Consider the following 14,614-nt stretch of genomic DNA (forward strand, 5'->3'; position numbering starts at 1 on the left):
ACATAACATAACTAGAAAATGCATTTCCTGCGGAAGATGCGTGTGAATGCTGAAAGCTGAATGAAGCTGCCCAACGATGCTGAAAATGGCTGAAACGCAATGCTGAACAAGCTGAAGGCTGAAATGCAATGTTGAAGAATCGTGGAAGCTGAAATGTAAAAGTGGAGTTCGAAGCTTAACCCGTTTAGCTAAAAAAAACTTTTGAACATTGCTGAAAATGGCTGAAATGTATTGCTGTATAAGCTGAAGGCTGAAATGCAATGCTGAATAAGCTGAAGGCTGAAATGCAATGCTGAAGAATCCTGGAAGCTGAAATGTGAAACCGGAGTTGGAAGCTTAACTTAACTAAAAACTTACTCAACACTGCTGAAAAGGCTGGAAAGAAAATCATATGATGTAGAAATTGCTAAAGAAAGAAGTTAAACTAACATGAAAGAAGACACAGTGTAGTGAACGATGGAAGAACTAAAGGATTTGAATATATGCTAGCCTGGGGCAGCTAGCCTGAATGCTGAAAGCTGAATGAAGCTGCCCAACGATGCTGAAAATGGCTGAAATGTATTGCTGAATAAGCTGAAGGCTGAAATGCAATGCACAGTGTAGTGAACGATGGATGAACTAAAGGATTTGAATATATGAGTTAAAAAAGGGCAGAATGAAACAGCAAAAAAGTGAACTTGTAGAAAGACTGTATAGACAGAAACAATGTATAGTTTAAAAACTAATAAATACTGCTGAAAAATAAAGAAGGTAAAGGCTGTGTAAGCGAATCACAAATATTTGAAGGACGGTTTTCTTAGAGAAAGAAGAGAAGATGAAAGGAAAGACTGAAAAAGGGAAGATATGAAGCAAAATGAAGCGCCGAAGGCCTGAAAAAACATACACACATACATCACATGTTGAGTAAAATACAGAAAATTGCCAAAAGAAAACTGGAGGGTCCAGGAAGTGTGTACCGGGGGGTGTGGGAGAGAGCAGGGGAGAGGAGCAGGCATCCAGGGGGAAGCAGGGCTCTCTGTGGAGGGTCCTGGAAGTGTGCACCGGGGATGTGGGAGAGAGCAGGGGAGAGGGGCAGGCATCCAGGGGGAAGCAGGGCTCTCTGGAGGGTTCTGGAAGTGTGCACGTGGGGTGTGGGAGAGAGCAGGGGAGAGGGGCAGGCATCCAGGGGGAAGCAGGGCTCTCTGGAGGGTTCTGGAAGTGTGCACGTGGGGTGTGGGAGAGAGCAGGGGAGAGGGGCAGGCATCCAGGGGGAATGGTTCAATTAACACTAGTTAACAGTGTGAGCATCCCTACTTTGTGTGAAGATAACATACCAAAAGGGATTGGAATTATCATTTGTCATTAACAGATAAAAGAAAATTCAGTTTTATGTTTACATTAAAGATAGATTTTTTTTTTTCAAAGAAAACAACTAGGTTCAGGTGAGAAAGTGAGGTCAAAATGACACTACCTGACTGCATTACCCAGTTGCTGTGCGTAATGCAGTCAGTTAGTGTCATTTTGACCTCACTTTGTCACCTGAACCTAGTTGTTTTCTTTGAAAAAAAAAATCTATCTTTAATGTAATTATTAAACTGAATTTTCTTGTACCTGTTAATGACAAATGATAATTCCAATCCCTTCTGGTATGTTATCTTCACACAAACCAAAATAATAAGGTGCTTATAGTCTAAATTTGTCCCTGCAGCAATCGCTAGCTCTCTCGCTCTCGGGCAGGAAGCAAGTGCTGCAAGCTAGCGCTGGCAATACGGGATGAGATTAAAGGAAATATAACGTTTCTTAATCGCCTAATGAAAATTCACAATACGCCAGTCAATGTGCTCCGATGTTCACGTCAAGTATCTGTGAACACACACACAATAAAAACAATACGAGTAATATACGTCCACGAAGCACAGACAGCTGATACGGCAGCTTTGTTTTGAGCTGTTACTATGGTGATCAAAGCCCAGAGTGGGAGGGGGACTGACGCAGCTGTTAGCACACGCTGAGTGAAGCAGAATCTAACAAATCTTCACCTCACAAAACGGAGGACTACAGAAAAACTATAAGACCTATCGAAATAATTCTTTCACTAACAGAACCAGGAGGCTTCAACGAAGAGACTGATCCGCTTTTTGTGAAGATATTCCAAAAAATGAAGGATTCGTAGCGAGTTAGAAACAGCCTTCATTTGCGTTTTCCCCAAAAACGCTACGACTGTTATATAATGGGAGTGAATGAGAGATTGAGCCGTCACTCTCTGTCTGTTTGGCCACGTTGTGGAAAAACCGTAGGTCCTATGAAAATAAGAAAAGCATTGCCTGAAAGAGGACAAAAATCTCTACTACTTTTGAGAAAATGGTGTATGAAGAGTCAAAATTGTGGCCGTGACGGCGAGTTAGAGAGAAAAATTTTCAATAAACTTAACAGCTTCTCCCGCTCTAGCGGTGACGTCACGCGCTCTAGCTCTCTCCCATACACACCAATGTAAAATTCAGAAATTTCCTAAAAAAACCATAAAACTTAAACTGCCATTAAAGAAAAACCATAACAGATATCAAAAAGCTGAATACAAGACTAATAGATTAATGCCTTCTGACCCGTTTAAAAGTCGAATGGTGTTTCTAGCTGAAACTATGCTGAAGTAGTTAAAGCTGAAAGAGGACAAAGTTTTAGAGGATTTGAACATTCTCTCCATTCATTTCTATGGGACAAAAAATTTGAAAAAAGCTGAATATCTTAAAAAATATGAAAGATATCAAAAAGCTGAATACAAGCATAAATGTCCTTAAGAAGCTGAACGTTTTGATACCTGAACGGTCTTTCTAGCACAAAGTATGAGGAAGAGGTTTAACGCCGAAAAACGTACGGAAGAATAAGATATAATAATAATAATAATAATAATAATAAAGACACAGGATAACATAAGTGTGAATGCTGAAGCAGCATTCACACTAATAATAAAGAGAAAAAACGAAGAACATATCTTGGGATTGCTGCTTTGCACAGCAATCCCAACAATAAGTGGGAGAGCTCTGCTCTCCCACTAATAAAGAGCGAAGATAACATAAGTGGGAGAGCTCTGTCAGCTCTCCCACTAATAAAGAGCGAAGATAACATAAGTGGGAGAGCTCTGTCAGCTCTCCCACTAACTAGACGATGCAATTTCTGAAGAAATTGCGTTGGGATTGCCGATCGCCGCGAAAAGCTCGAGGCAGACCGTGTCGCCGAAGCACGTTTTGAATCGACCGATTGCGATAATCGAGAAATACCGACTGTAGTGAGGGTGATTTTATTTTGAGAAAATGCTATAAAAAGGCTTTTATTTTGAAAGGACAAAGAGCTGCAGGAGACTCTTGGGAACTCACAAAAGAATCTGGACTTTATTTTTTAATATTTCTCATACTTTACAAACATGTGATATCTTCCTATAAATAATTGTAGACTTTTATTGTGAAAGTCTGACCATGTCAAAAACCATGGCTGACAAAGAAAATGGCCTCACCGGGTGCCCGAAGCTGTATGCCAATAACCAACGTCCGTTTTAATATTTAGTTGCTGTTTCAGGGCTGTTTTATTGAGAAAATGCTATTTCGGGGCTTTTATTTTGAAAGGGCAAAGTGCTGCAGGACACTCTTGGGACCTTGTTCAAGAATCTGGACTTTATTTTGAATATTCCTTACAATTTACAAAAATGTAATATCTTCCTATAAATAACTGTAGACTTTTATTGTGAAAGTCTCACCATGTCAGAAACCATGGCTGACATGGAAAATGGCCTCACTTGGTACCTGAAGCTGTATGCCAATAGGTAACGTCCATTTTAATATTGAGTTGCTGTTTCAGGGCTTTTCTATTGAGAAAATGCTATTTCGGGGCTTTTATTTTGAAAGGACAAGGTGCTGGAGGAGACTCTTGGGACCTTGTACAAGAATCTGGACTTTATTTTGGATATTCCTTACAATTCACAAAATTGTAATGTCTTACTATATATGACTAGACTTTTCTTCTGAAAGTCCAAACATGGCCTGCTGGGTAATGACACCATGGCTGACATGTAAAACAGCCACAGAGTAAAATGCTCTAAATAACTGAGAATGGTGCCCTTGTGTAACAGCATTACGCAGCCAGTCATTCTTAATTACCAACCACAGACAGCTGCTATTGTTTTGTGTTGAGCTGTTGCTATGGTGACCTATGCCCAGAGTGGGGGTGAGGGTGGGGGGTGGGGAGGGTGGTACAGAGTGGTCACCATGTGAAACAGCAGTGGACATTTGGCAGCCAGTCATTCTTAATTACCAACCACAGACAGCTGCTATTGTTTTGTGTTGAGCTGTTACTATGGTGACCTATGCCCAGAGTGGGGGTGATGGTGGGGGGTGGGGAGGGTGGTACAGAGTGGTCACCATGTGAAACAGCAGTGGACATTAGGCATTCTTAATTACCAACCACAGACAGCTGATATGTTGCTATTGCTTTGTCAGCTGTGGCTATGGTCACCTATGCCTAGAGTGGGGGTGAGGGTGGGGAGTTGGGGGGGTGGTACTGAGTGGTCACCAAGTGAAACAGCAGTTGACATTTGGCAGCCAGTCATTCTTAATTACTAACCACAGACAGATGCTATGCTGCTAATGCATTGTATGTATTTGCTATGGTCACCTATGCCCAGAGTGGGGGTGAGGGTGAGGGTGGGGGGGGGGGGGGGGGGTGGTATTGAGTTATCCCCATGTGTAAAAGCAGTGGACATTATACAGCCAGTCATTCTTAATTACCAACCACAGACAGATGCTATGCTGCTATTGCTTTGTTTTGAGCTGTTACTCTGGTGATCTATGCCCAGAGTGGGGGTGAGGGTGGGGGGGTGGTACTGAGTGGTCACCAAGTGTAACAGCAGTAGACATTTGGCAGCCAGTCATTCTTAATTACCAAACATAGACAGCTGCTATGCTGCTATTGCCTTGTATGCTGTTGCTATGGTGACCTATGCCCAGAGTGGGGGTGAGGGTGAGGGTGGGAGGGGGGGGGGGGGGGGGTGGTACTGAGTGGTCACCAAGTGTAACAGCAGTAGACATTTGGCAGCCAGTCATTCTTAATTACCAAACATAGACAGCTGATATGCTGCTATTGCCTTGTATGCTGTTGCTATGATGACCTATGCCCAGAGTGGGGGTGAGGGTGAGGGTGGGGGGGGGTGGTATTGAGTTATCCCTATGTGTAAAAGCAGTGGACATTACACAGCCAGTCATTCTTAATTACCAATCACAGACAGATGCTATGCTGCTATTGCTTTGTTTTGAGCTGTTGCTATGGTGACCTATGCCCAGAGTGGGGGTGAGGGTGAGGGTGGGGGGGGGGGGGGGGGGGGTGGTACTCAGTGGTCACCATGTGTAACAGCATGTGACATTTGGCAGCCTGTCATTCTTAATTACCAAACATAGACAGCTGCTATGCTGCTATTGCGCAATGAGCTGCTTTGTGTTGAGTAGTTGCTATGGTGATCAAAGGCCAGAGTGAGAGGGGGAGTGACAGCACTTTACACACGCTGAGTGGAGAAACTGAGAAAACTTCACCTTACAAACTGGGGGATTACAGAAAAACTATAAGTGCTATCAATATAATTCTTTCACTAACAGTGCCAGGAGGCTTCAACAAAGAGACCGATCCACTTTTTGTGAAGATATTCCAAAAAATGAAGGATTGGTGGCGAGTTAGAAACAGCCTTCATTTGTGTTTCTCTCCAAAAATTGTAGAGATCTTTAGAATGGGAGTGAATGAGAGATTGAGCAGTCACTCTCTGTCTGTTAGGCCACCTTGTGGAAAAACCGTAGGTCCTATAAAAATATGAACAGCATTGCCTGAAAGAAGACAAAAATCTCTACTACTTTTGAGAAAATGGTGTATGAAGAGTCAAAATTGTGGCCGTGACAGCGAGTTAGAGAGAAAAATTTTCCCTAAACTTAACAGCCTCTCCCACTCTAGCGATGACATCACGCACTCTAGCCCTCTCCCATACACACCAATGTAAAATTCAGAAATTTCCTAAAAAAACCATAAAACTTAAACTGCGATTAAAGAAAAACCGTAATAGATATCAAAAAGCTGTACACAAGACTTATAGATTAATGCCTTCTGACCCGTTTAAAGGTCGAATGGTGTTTCTAGCTGAAAGTATGCTGACACAGTTAAAGCTCAAAGAGGACAAAGTTGAAAGGGGATTTTAACGTTCTCTCCATTCATTCCTATGGGAAAAAAATCCGACAAAACCTGGAATATTTCGGAAATTATGAAAGATATCGCTGAGAAAAGTAGAAGCACCCATCTCCTCATCGAGCTGCACGCGACGGTGTTTGAATGACGTTTCTACGTCGAACGGTGTAGGACTAGATAGCGACCGAAAAACGGCGGAATAATAAAAATAATAATAAAGAGAAAAAACGAAGAACATATCTTGGGATTGCTGCTTTGCACAGCAATCCCAACAATAAAGAGAAAAAACGAAGAACATATCTTGGGATTGCTGCTTTGCACAGCAATCCCAACAAAAACGAAGAACATATCTTGGGATTGCTGCTTTGCACAGCAATCCCAACAATAAAGAGAAAAAACGAAGAACATATCTTGGGATTGCTGCTTTGCACAGCAATCCCAACAATAATAAAGATTAGGATAACAATAGTGTGAATGATGAAGCAGCATTCACACTAATAAAGAGAAAAAACGAAGAACATATCTTGGGATTGCTGCTTTGCACAGCAATCCCAACAATAATAAAAAATTAGGAGACATTATGTTTCTAAGACTGTAATGAAATTCCTTTTACTACATTTACATGCCAGCCTGAGGAAAACCTTGACAGACCACCATGGAAAGAGACGTTTTAAAATGCTTTTATTTGCTGGCCCTTTTCATAACAAGCTAATGCAATAGTTTTGGATTCTGGAGAATGAATTCAGTTGATTATCTCATGTGGAAAAAGAGCTTGGTACCTGTGTGTATCACTGAAAGTATGCAAGCAGTAGTAAAAGAAAGAGAGAGTAGATCTGATCTCTTTACCAAGCACCACATCATTGATAAATATAATAAACTGATTATCCCTGGGTACTTACACTCTTGCACACACTTAAAAGCACACAAGGCATACCAGTTTTAACTTTAATTACACTAGCACAGAAAAACGCACACAAGATTTCTTTTTTTCACACATACACACATAGACACACAAAAAATTCCATACTAATGTTAATTGCACCAGAGCATGCTGAGTGTGTAAATCAGTAGAATTATTGATGGGGGTTTCATTATGAAGCTAAATGCTTAGGAATGAATGAGGTATGAGCTTTTTGTGAGCTTTCAGAGGATCTATGATAATTAAAAGCCTCTGCCACAAGATCTGAATACTGTTTTAGAAGTGGCTCCAAGCTGCCAAGAAATGTCTTCCAATATAGACTGTAGAGATATTTATCATATTTATCATTAAATTAATTGTTGTATTGCCTTATGGTCGATATACTCTTTAAATCACTGAGGTGAAAACCATTTTTATTGCGGTCCACATAACACTCGTTTAGATCATCTAATCAAGCATTACACATGCAAAAGATATGCTGCACAATATTCAAGATGTTAATTTTGACACTATTTTATTTAAAATATGACTTCCTAATTGATCTATTCTAATCTCTGTACAAGTAATAGCTAATGTAGATGGTTCATGAAGGTTTTAAGATATCACAAAGTGGAAACTGAATACATTGCTGTAGAACTATCAACAATTTATTTGAAGATCTTAAGGTTTATAATTGATATAAATTCAAATTACTATCATGCAATTTTACAGGACAAACAATTTCAAACTCAATCCGGGAGTCGAAAGACATTAGTGACCAGGTCAGTGAGAGACTCAGAAAGACTGGATCCCAGGACATAGGGGGACTACCTCTAGTCTGTACTTAAGTCTTTTAGTTTTTTGGGGTATTTCATGACAAAATAAACACATATGGAAAATAAAGTCACCAGCATGTAGTCTTTCTTTCATTTTTCTTATAATGTTGTTCTTAAGGGCTTTATCTCTCTCCTTTCTGCCAGAACTTAAACGTCTTCCGCAGTGTAAATAAAAGTACTGCAGACAATTATTAATACTAGTAATTAGTGAAGTTACCACTGCAGCTACAACTGCAGTCTTTCTCAGTCTATCTGTATTGTGTATACTGTATGTATCTGCCCTTTTCCCTCGCATTAAATCGTAAAACAACAGTTCAACAGAGAGGGTGCATTGCCATGGAGATGGTTTTCCAACATATGGGGCTTTTTCACTAGCACTACTCGACTCGACACGACACAACTTGACTCGTTTTTTGGGTTTTCCATTAGGGGATAGTAACTGGTAGCAGGTAATTCTTTAGTATCTGCTCAGCCAAGGTTTCAAGCGAGCCGAGCTGATAATAAAATGTGACGTCAACAGACTGCGGGCCACTGAGAATGACATCACTAGAGATTTCATAAGCGATGTCCGACTATGTCCAACACAAGAATCAAACCTGCCTTTTATAAAAACTGGCAACAGCGACCATATGGAAAAAAAAGTGTAAGACAGACAGCAAGCTTATAAGACTACCATGCAGTGCTGCAGTGCAAATGACGAACAGTCATGCTCTCGTATTATTACGACTGCGAGCGATGGGCCAATTGATGGACAGTTTCATTTACAGTGGTCATTTTCCAATTCCCAACCTCCATTCTGCAGGTTTCCATAACCCTTGACTTGCTCCTCTGCACATGTGCAGACACTGCAGTCAGGTATACATGAATGGCCAGCGAGGGGGATTATTTTTCCAAAATGCCAGCTAATACTACTATTTCCCCCCATTATTTCCTGGTGCACAGGAAATCAGGGGAGAGGAGTTTTTTTGCTGGATTTGGCATGGCTTAGAACTCAATGCAGGCCAGGAGTATTTCACATGGTCACAACAACACAGGTCTCACACTGAATTCACCAGAATGACTGGTTTAATTTGTAAGATCTGACCCAATCATTCCCCAGCACAGGAAAACTTCTTCATTTTCCTCTCAGGGACTGAATTCTCACTATAACTTTTGACCCTTTGGCTTTTAGCTCACCCCAAACCTCTGATTGCATGGAAATGGCTCTGGAACCCTTGAAACAGGGAATGAGGGTACTATTTCTTATCTGGACAACCTGCCCCACTGGTCCCTCAAACTAGCTGAAAAAAAGGCTGGTTCTATTTTTTTGGGAAGATCCTGCCTGAACTGCTACTTATATATGGGTAGCACACCGTCACTCGGTGATGTCACTCGGTTCGGACAGAGGAGACACATTTCTCTTCAATGCTTAGCACGAGGAATGGGATAAGTCTTATAAGCAAAAGCCCAGTGGGCTGCACCCAATTTACAGTCTTACAATATGTAACCAACATTAAGTTGAAGTTCATAGTTTGAGCTATAAGTACTTGGTGGGGTATATGTTCTGATAGCGAAATTGTTAAGACGCAAACAACTATATTGCAATATCACGGATGAGATTTTAGGACCAAAGTTGATCCATCCAACCACCCTGACCTCCTCCATCTGCTTACCTTGAGGCTCCACTAAAACATCACATTATTTTCTCCTTTTCCCACAGTGTACATGAGTCATAATTTTCATAGCTACCGGGCAGCTTTATGACTTGCAACATAGAGGTATTTCATTTTTGGCCATTTGTTAAAACAACTAACCGTTTGCCCGGTTCTCCTGGAGGTTTGCCCGGTTCTGCTGGAGGTTTTTTCTTCCGTTAAAGGGAGTTTTTCCTCTCCACTGTCGCCAAGTGCTTGCTCATAAGGGAATTGTTGGGTTTTTAGTTTTAGTTTTTGTAAAGTGCCTTGAGATGATTTGTATTGTGATTTGGCGCTATACAAACAAAATTGAATTGAATTGAATTGAACTAACGATGTTTATGTGGGGAGAATAGTCCCAGCCTTCATGTTACTTGGTTGCTTAATTATATTGTCACTATATAAACCAACAATAGGAGACAATGTCATGTCTACTGTAGATGAATGAGCAGTAATTTACAAGTACTGCATTTACTATTTAAAACATTCAGATTACTGTAATCTGAAGATTACCTTTGTAATTACACACTTCTCCTAATGTACAAGAAGTGGCCAAGGAGATTGCGTCAGGAGATTTACATCCTATTACATCCTATTTACATCCCGCTGAAATTACATCTATTAGATCATATGCATGTCCAGTACAATATGTGTATATATTTAAATAATTCTATATTAATGCTCATAAATATTTACTATTGGAGTGCAAAATTTATCTGCTGGTTTACAATACTTCAAGTGATCTGGCTGGCTGCCTGGTTTACCGAGACTTCACCTGATGGACAATACAATGTCTCTTTCTGGATTCTTGGCTGCAACTCCCAAAGGAATGAACAAGATGCAGTGGGAGTGCTCCACTTAGTTTTTGGAATTGTATACAGTTATAATATAACAAAGCTCACATGATAATGCAAAGACTTATCCACTGAGAAGCAACAGCAACAGTACAACAGAAAGTTAGTCACTACTGCAGTAAGTATATTGCGAACTGTAGCCAGAATCTCTTTCTGACACCAGGACAAGGCACTGTGATAATTGGAGATTTGAACATTCTTATTCATAATTTTAGTTTTTACATTCAAACATGTTGCTTGAATGACACAATATCATCATTACCAAGCAACAAATAAGACATTATCTATGACGTCAAACAAAGACTGGTCAGACAGCCCTTAATACAATTTAAGAACAGCACAAACTATGGCATCCCAAAGGACTTCAATTAATGCTTCTGTCAATTACAAGTAAAAATGTATTTTATAAGCTTCGCAGCACATGCATTACTATGATTTCACATTTTTGAGTTAAATAAAAAAATGCCTGACTTAGCACTGTGTTACAAGCATTCACACAATGAAATAGTACCTTTTACTCTTCTGCTTTATTCCATTGTTTTTTTTTCTATTGTTTTATAAAGAAGTAATTGCACATATTTTGGGGCTTTGATTTGCAATGAACTGAACTGTAAGAGTAGATTGAACAGGCGATAATTCAACTGTTAGGAAAGCAATCTACTTTTCATTTGTTGAATTTAAATATATATCAATATATTTTGCTTCCACAAACACAAATACTGCTAATCAATATAAGAACTGGTTTTATATGCACCTGTGACTCTTCTGAAGGAACAAGAAAACAACAGAAAAAAGCAGAGTATGGTACTAACTCTTGTCTCCTAAAGGGGCAACCCCAGTGAAAAAGGGATGAAATCACTATTCCTGCCAGATCAAAAATGGATGTAGACTATATGTTCTTGTGTACATACTTTGTAAGCATGTGTGTGTTTGTGTGTGGACATGCACATTCATATATCTGTGAACCTGGGCTTCAAAAAGGCTCTCTAAAAGACATACAGCCACACTAACAGCAGACACTAGTTTTACTTACAGACAGCATTTTTGTGACTCGAATCTTTATTGGGCATCATCTTCACCCCTCTGGACTTTAACTCTATTGCTTTCTTCACTGCAGAAAGGAAAGGAGATGGAGGTCATTTGTTTGATTAAAAATCATACATTATTAGGCTGAAATTACTCTGCAACTTTTATGTAAGCAAATGAGCAGAGCAACATTAAAATTTATCCCATCAATTTTATCCCCCTCCTTGAACCGCCACCTTATCGTGGAGAAGAGGTTTGAGTGCCCGAATGATCCTAGGAGCTGTGTTGTCCGGGGGTATATGCCCCTGGCAAGGTCTCCCAAGGCAAACAGGTCCTAGGTGACGGACCAGACCAAGAGCGGTTCATAGACCCCTTATGAAGAAAACAGCAAGGACCATCATGTCGCCCCAGTACGGCCAAGCTGGCCTCCCCCCATGGAGCCCAGCCAGGCAAAGCCCGAAAGAGCAACGTGGGGTCACCCTTCTGTGGACCCACCACTTGTGATCGTTGGGCTCGCCTCCACGCACAGCCTGGGCTCTGGAACCCAACTCCTTGAGAGGGGCTGGAGGCGGAAGACTGGTGTTGGCTTGCTCATGGCTCCCCAGCTCAGCCGCCACGTGTTGGAGTTTTCCCCCCAGAATGAAAGGGTCATTTCCCTGTGCTTCGGGTCGGGGATAGGTCTCTCACTGCAGCACAACAGTGCAGAGTACCTTTTTGGAGTCTCTCGGGGGGTGCTGAAAGGTGCTCCTACTGGGGACTCCATAACTCTGTTGAGGAACTTCAATGCTCACATGGGCAGCAACAGTGAAACCTGGAGGGGCGTGACTGGGAGGAACAGCCTCCCTGATCTGAACTCGAGTGGTGTTCTGTTGTTGGACTTCTGTGCCAGTTTATTCATAATGAACACCATGTTCAAGCAGAAGGGTGTCCATCAGTGCACATGGCACCAGGACACCCTAGGCCGGAGGTCAATGATCGACTTTGTAGTCATGTCATCTGACCTTTGGCCGTATCTCTTGGACACTCGGGTGAAGAGAGGGGCAGAGCTATCAACTGATCACCATCTGGTGGTGAGTTGGATCCGCTGGCGGAGGAGGAAGCGGGACAGACTTGGTGGGCCCAAACGTACGGTGAGGGTCTCTTGGGAACATTTGGCCGAATCCTTTGTCAGAGAGGTTTTTAACTCCCACATCCGAGAGAGCTTCAACCAGATCCCGAGGGAGGCTGGGGACATTAAGTCTGAATGGACCATGTTTTCCACCTCCATTGTTGATGCGGTGGCTTGGAGCTGTGGCTGTAAGGTCTCGGGTGCCTGTCGTGGCAGAAATCTTTGAACCTGGTGGTGGACACCGGAGGTAAGGGGTGCCGTCAAGCTGAAGAAGGAGTCCTACAGAGCGTGGTTGGCTTGTGGGATTCCTGAGACAGCTGAAGGGTACCACCAGCCAAGCGCACTGCAGCCCAGGTGGTGACGGCAGCAAAAACTCGGGTATGGGCGGAGTTCGGTGAGGCCATGGAGAAGGACTACTGGTCGGCCCCAAAGAGATTCTGGCAAATCATCCGGCGCCTCAGGAGGGGGAAGCAGTGCTCTGCCAACACTGTTTACAGTGGAGGTGGGGAGCTGCTAACCTCGATTGGGGATATTGTCGGACGATGGAAGGAATACTTAAAACCCCTTAAGGATCTCCTTAACCCCGCAAACACGTCTTCCATAAAGAAGGCAGGAGCTGGGGATTCGGAGGCTGATCCATCCATCACCCAAACCGAGGTCACTGAGGTAGTTCGGCGGCTCCTCGGTGGCAAAGCATCAGGGGTGGATGAGATCCGCCCCGAGTACCTCAAGTCTCTGGATGTTGCTGGATGTTGCCCCTCAGCCTCCCTGGGAAGGTCTATGCTAGGGTGCTGGAGAGGAGGATCCGGCCGGTGGTCGAACCTCAGATCCAGGAGGAGCAATGATGTTTCCATCCCGGTCATGGAACAGTGGACCAGCTCTATACCCTCTCGAGGGTGCTCGAGGGCTCATGGGAGTTTTCCCAACCAGTTTACATGTGCTTTGTGGACTTGGAGAAGGCATTTGACCGGGTCCCTCGCAAGATCATGTGGGAGGTGCTCCAGGAGTATGGGGTCCAGGGGCCCTTTGCTAAGGGCTATCCGGTCTCTGTACAAACGAAGCAGGAGCTTGGTTCGCATTGCCGGCAGTAAGTCAGACCTGTTCCAAGTGCATGTTGGACTCAGGCAGGGCTGCCCTTTGTCACCGGTTCTGTTCATTATTTTTATGGACAGAATTTCTATGCGCAACCAGGGGCCGGAGGGAGTCCAGTTCGGGGACCACAGGATCTCATCTCTGCTTTTTGCAGATGATGTTGTCCTGTTGGCTCCATTGAGCCAGGACCTCCAGCGTGCGTTGGGGCGGTTTGCAACTGAGTGTGAACCAGCTGGGATGAGAATCAGCACCTCCAAGTCTGAGGCCAAGGTACTCAACCGGAAAAAGGTGGCTTGCCATCTCCAGGCCAGGGAAGAGATCCTGCCTCAGGTGGAGGAGTTTAAGTATCTTGGGGTCTTGTTCATGAGTGAGGGAAGGATGGAAAGTGAGATTGACAGACGGAGCAGTAATGTGGTTGGTGTACTGGTCCGTTGTGGTCAAGAAGGAGCTGAGCCGAAAGGCGAAGCTCTCGATTTACCAGTCAATCTACGTTCCTACTCTCACCTATGGTCATGAGGTTTGGGTCATGACCGAAGGGACAGGATCTCGGATACAAGTGGTTGAAATGTGCTTCCTTCGTAGGGTGGCCGGGTGCTCCCCTAAAGATAGGGTGAGGAGCTCGGTCACCCGGGATGAGCTCAGAGTAGAGCCGCTGCTCCTCCACATCGAGAGGAGTCAGCTGAGGTGGCTCGGGCATCTGTTCCGGATGCCTCCGGGGCACCTCCCTGGGGAGGTGTTCCGGGCCTGTCTCGGAGGAGGCCCCGGGGAAGACCCAGGACATACTGGAGGGACTATGTCTCCCGGCTGGCCTGGGAACGCCTCAGTGTCCCCCCAGAATAGCTGGAGGAAGTGCCCTGGGAAGTCTGGGTATCCCTGCTTAGGCTACTGCTCCCACGACCCAGCGGAAGGTGGATAGATGGATGGATGGACGGACGAACGGA

General features: G+C 43.3%; 1 protein-coding gene across 1 annotated transcript in view; it reads right to left on the minus strand.

Moving 5' to 3' along the window:
* LOC113138270 (CUB and sushi domain-containing protein 1) overlaps positions 1-14,614 on the minus strand; it is a 950,854-nt gene that overhangs the window by 528,966 nt on the left and 407,274 nt on the right. Inside the window, exon 7 of the mRNA XM_033325108.1 lies at positions 11,481-11,558. Coding sequence (XP_033180999.1) covers positions 11,481-11,558 — 78 coding nt within the window. The remainder of the gene's footprint in view (positions 1-11,480; positions 11,559-14,614) is intronic.

Source organism: Mastacembelus armatus, chromosome 3, assembly GCF_900324485.2.
Source record: "Mastacembelus armatus chromosome 3, fMasArm1.2, whole genome shotgun sequence".
NCBI classification, from domain to species: Eukaryota; Metazoa; Chordata; class Actinopteri; order Synbranchiformes; family Mastacembelidae; genus Mastacembelus; species Mastacembelus armatus.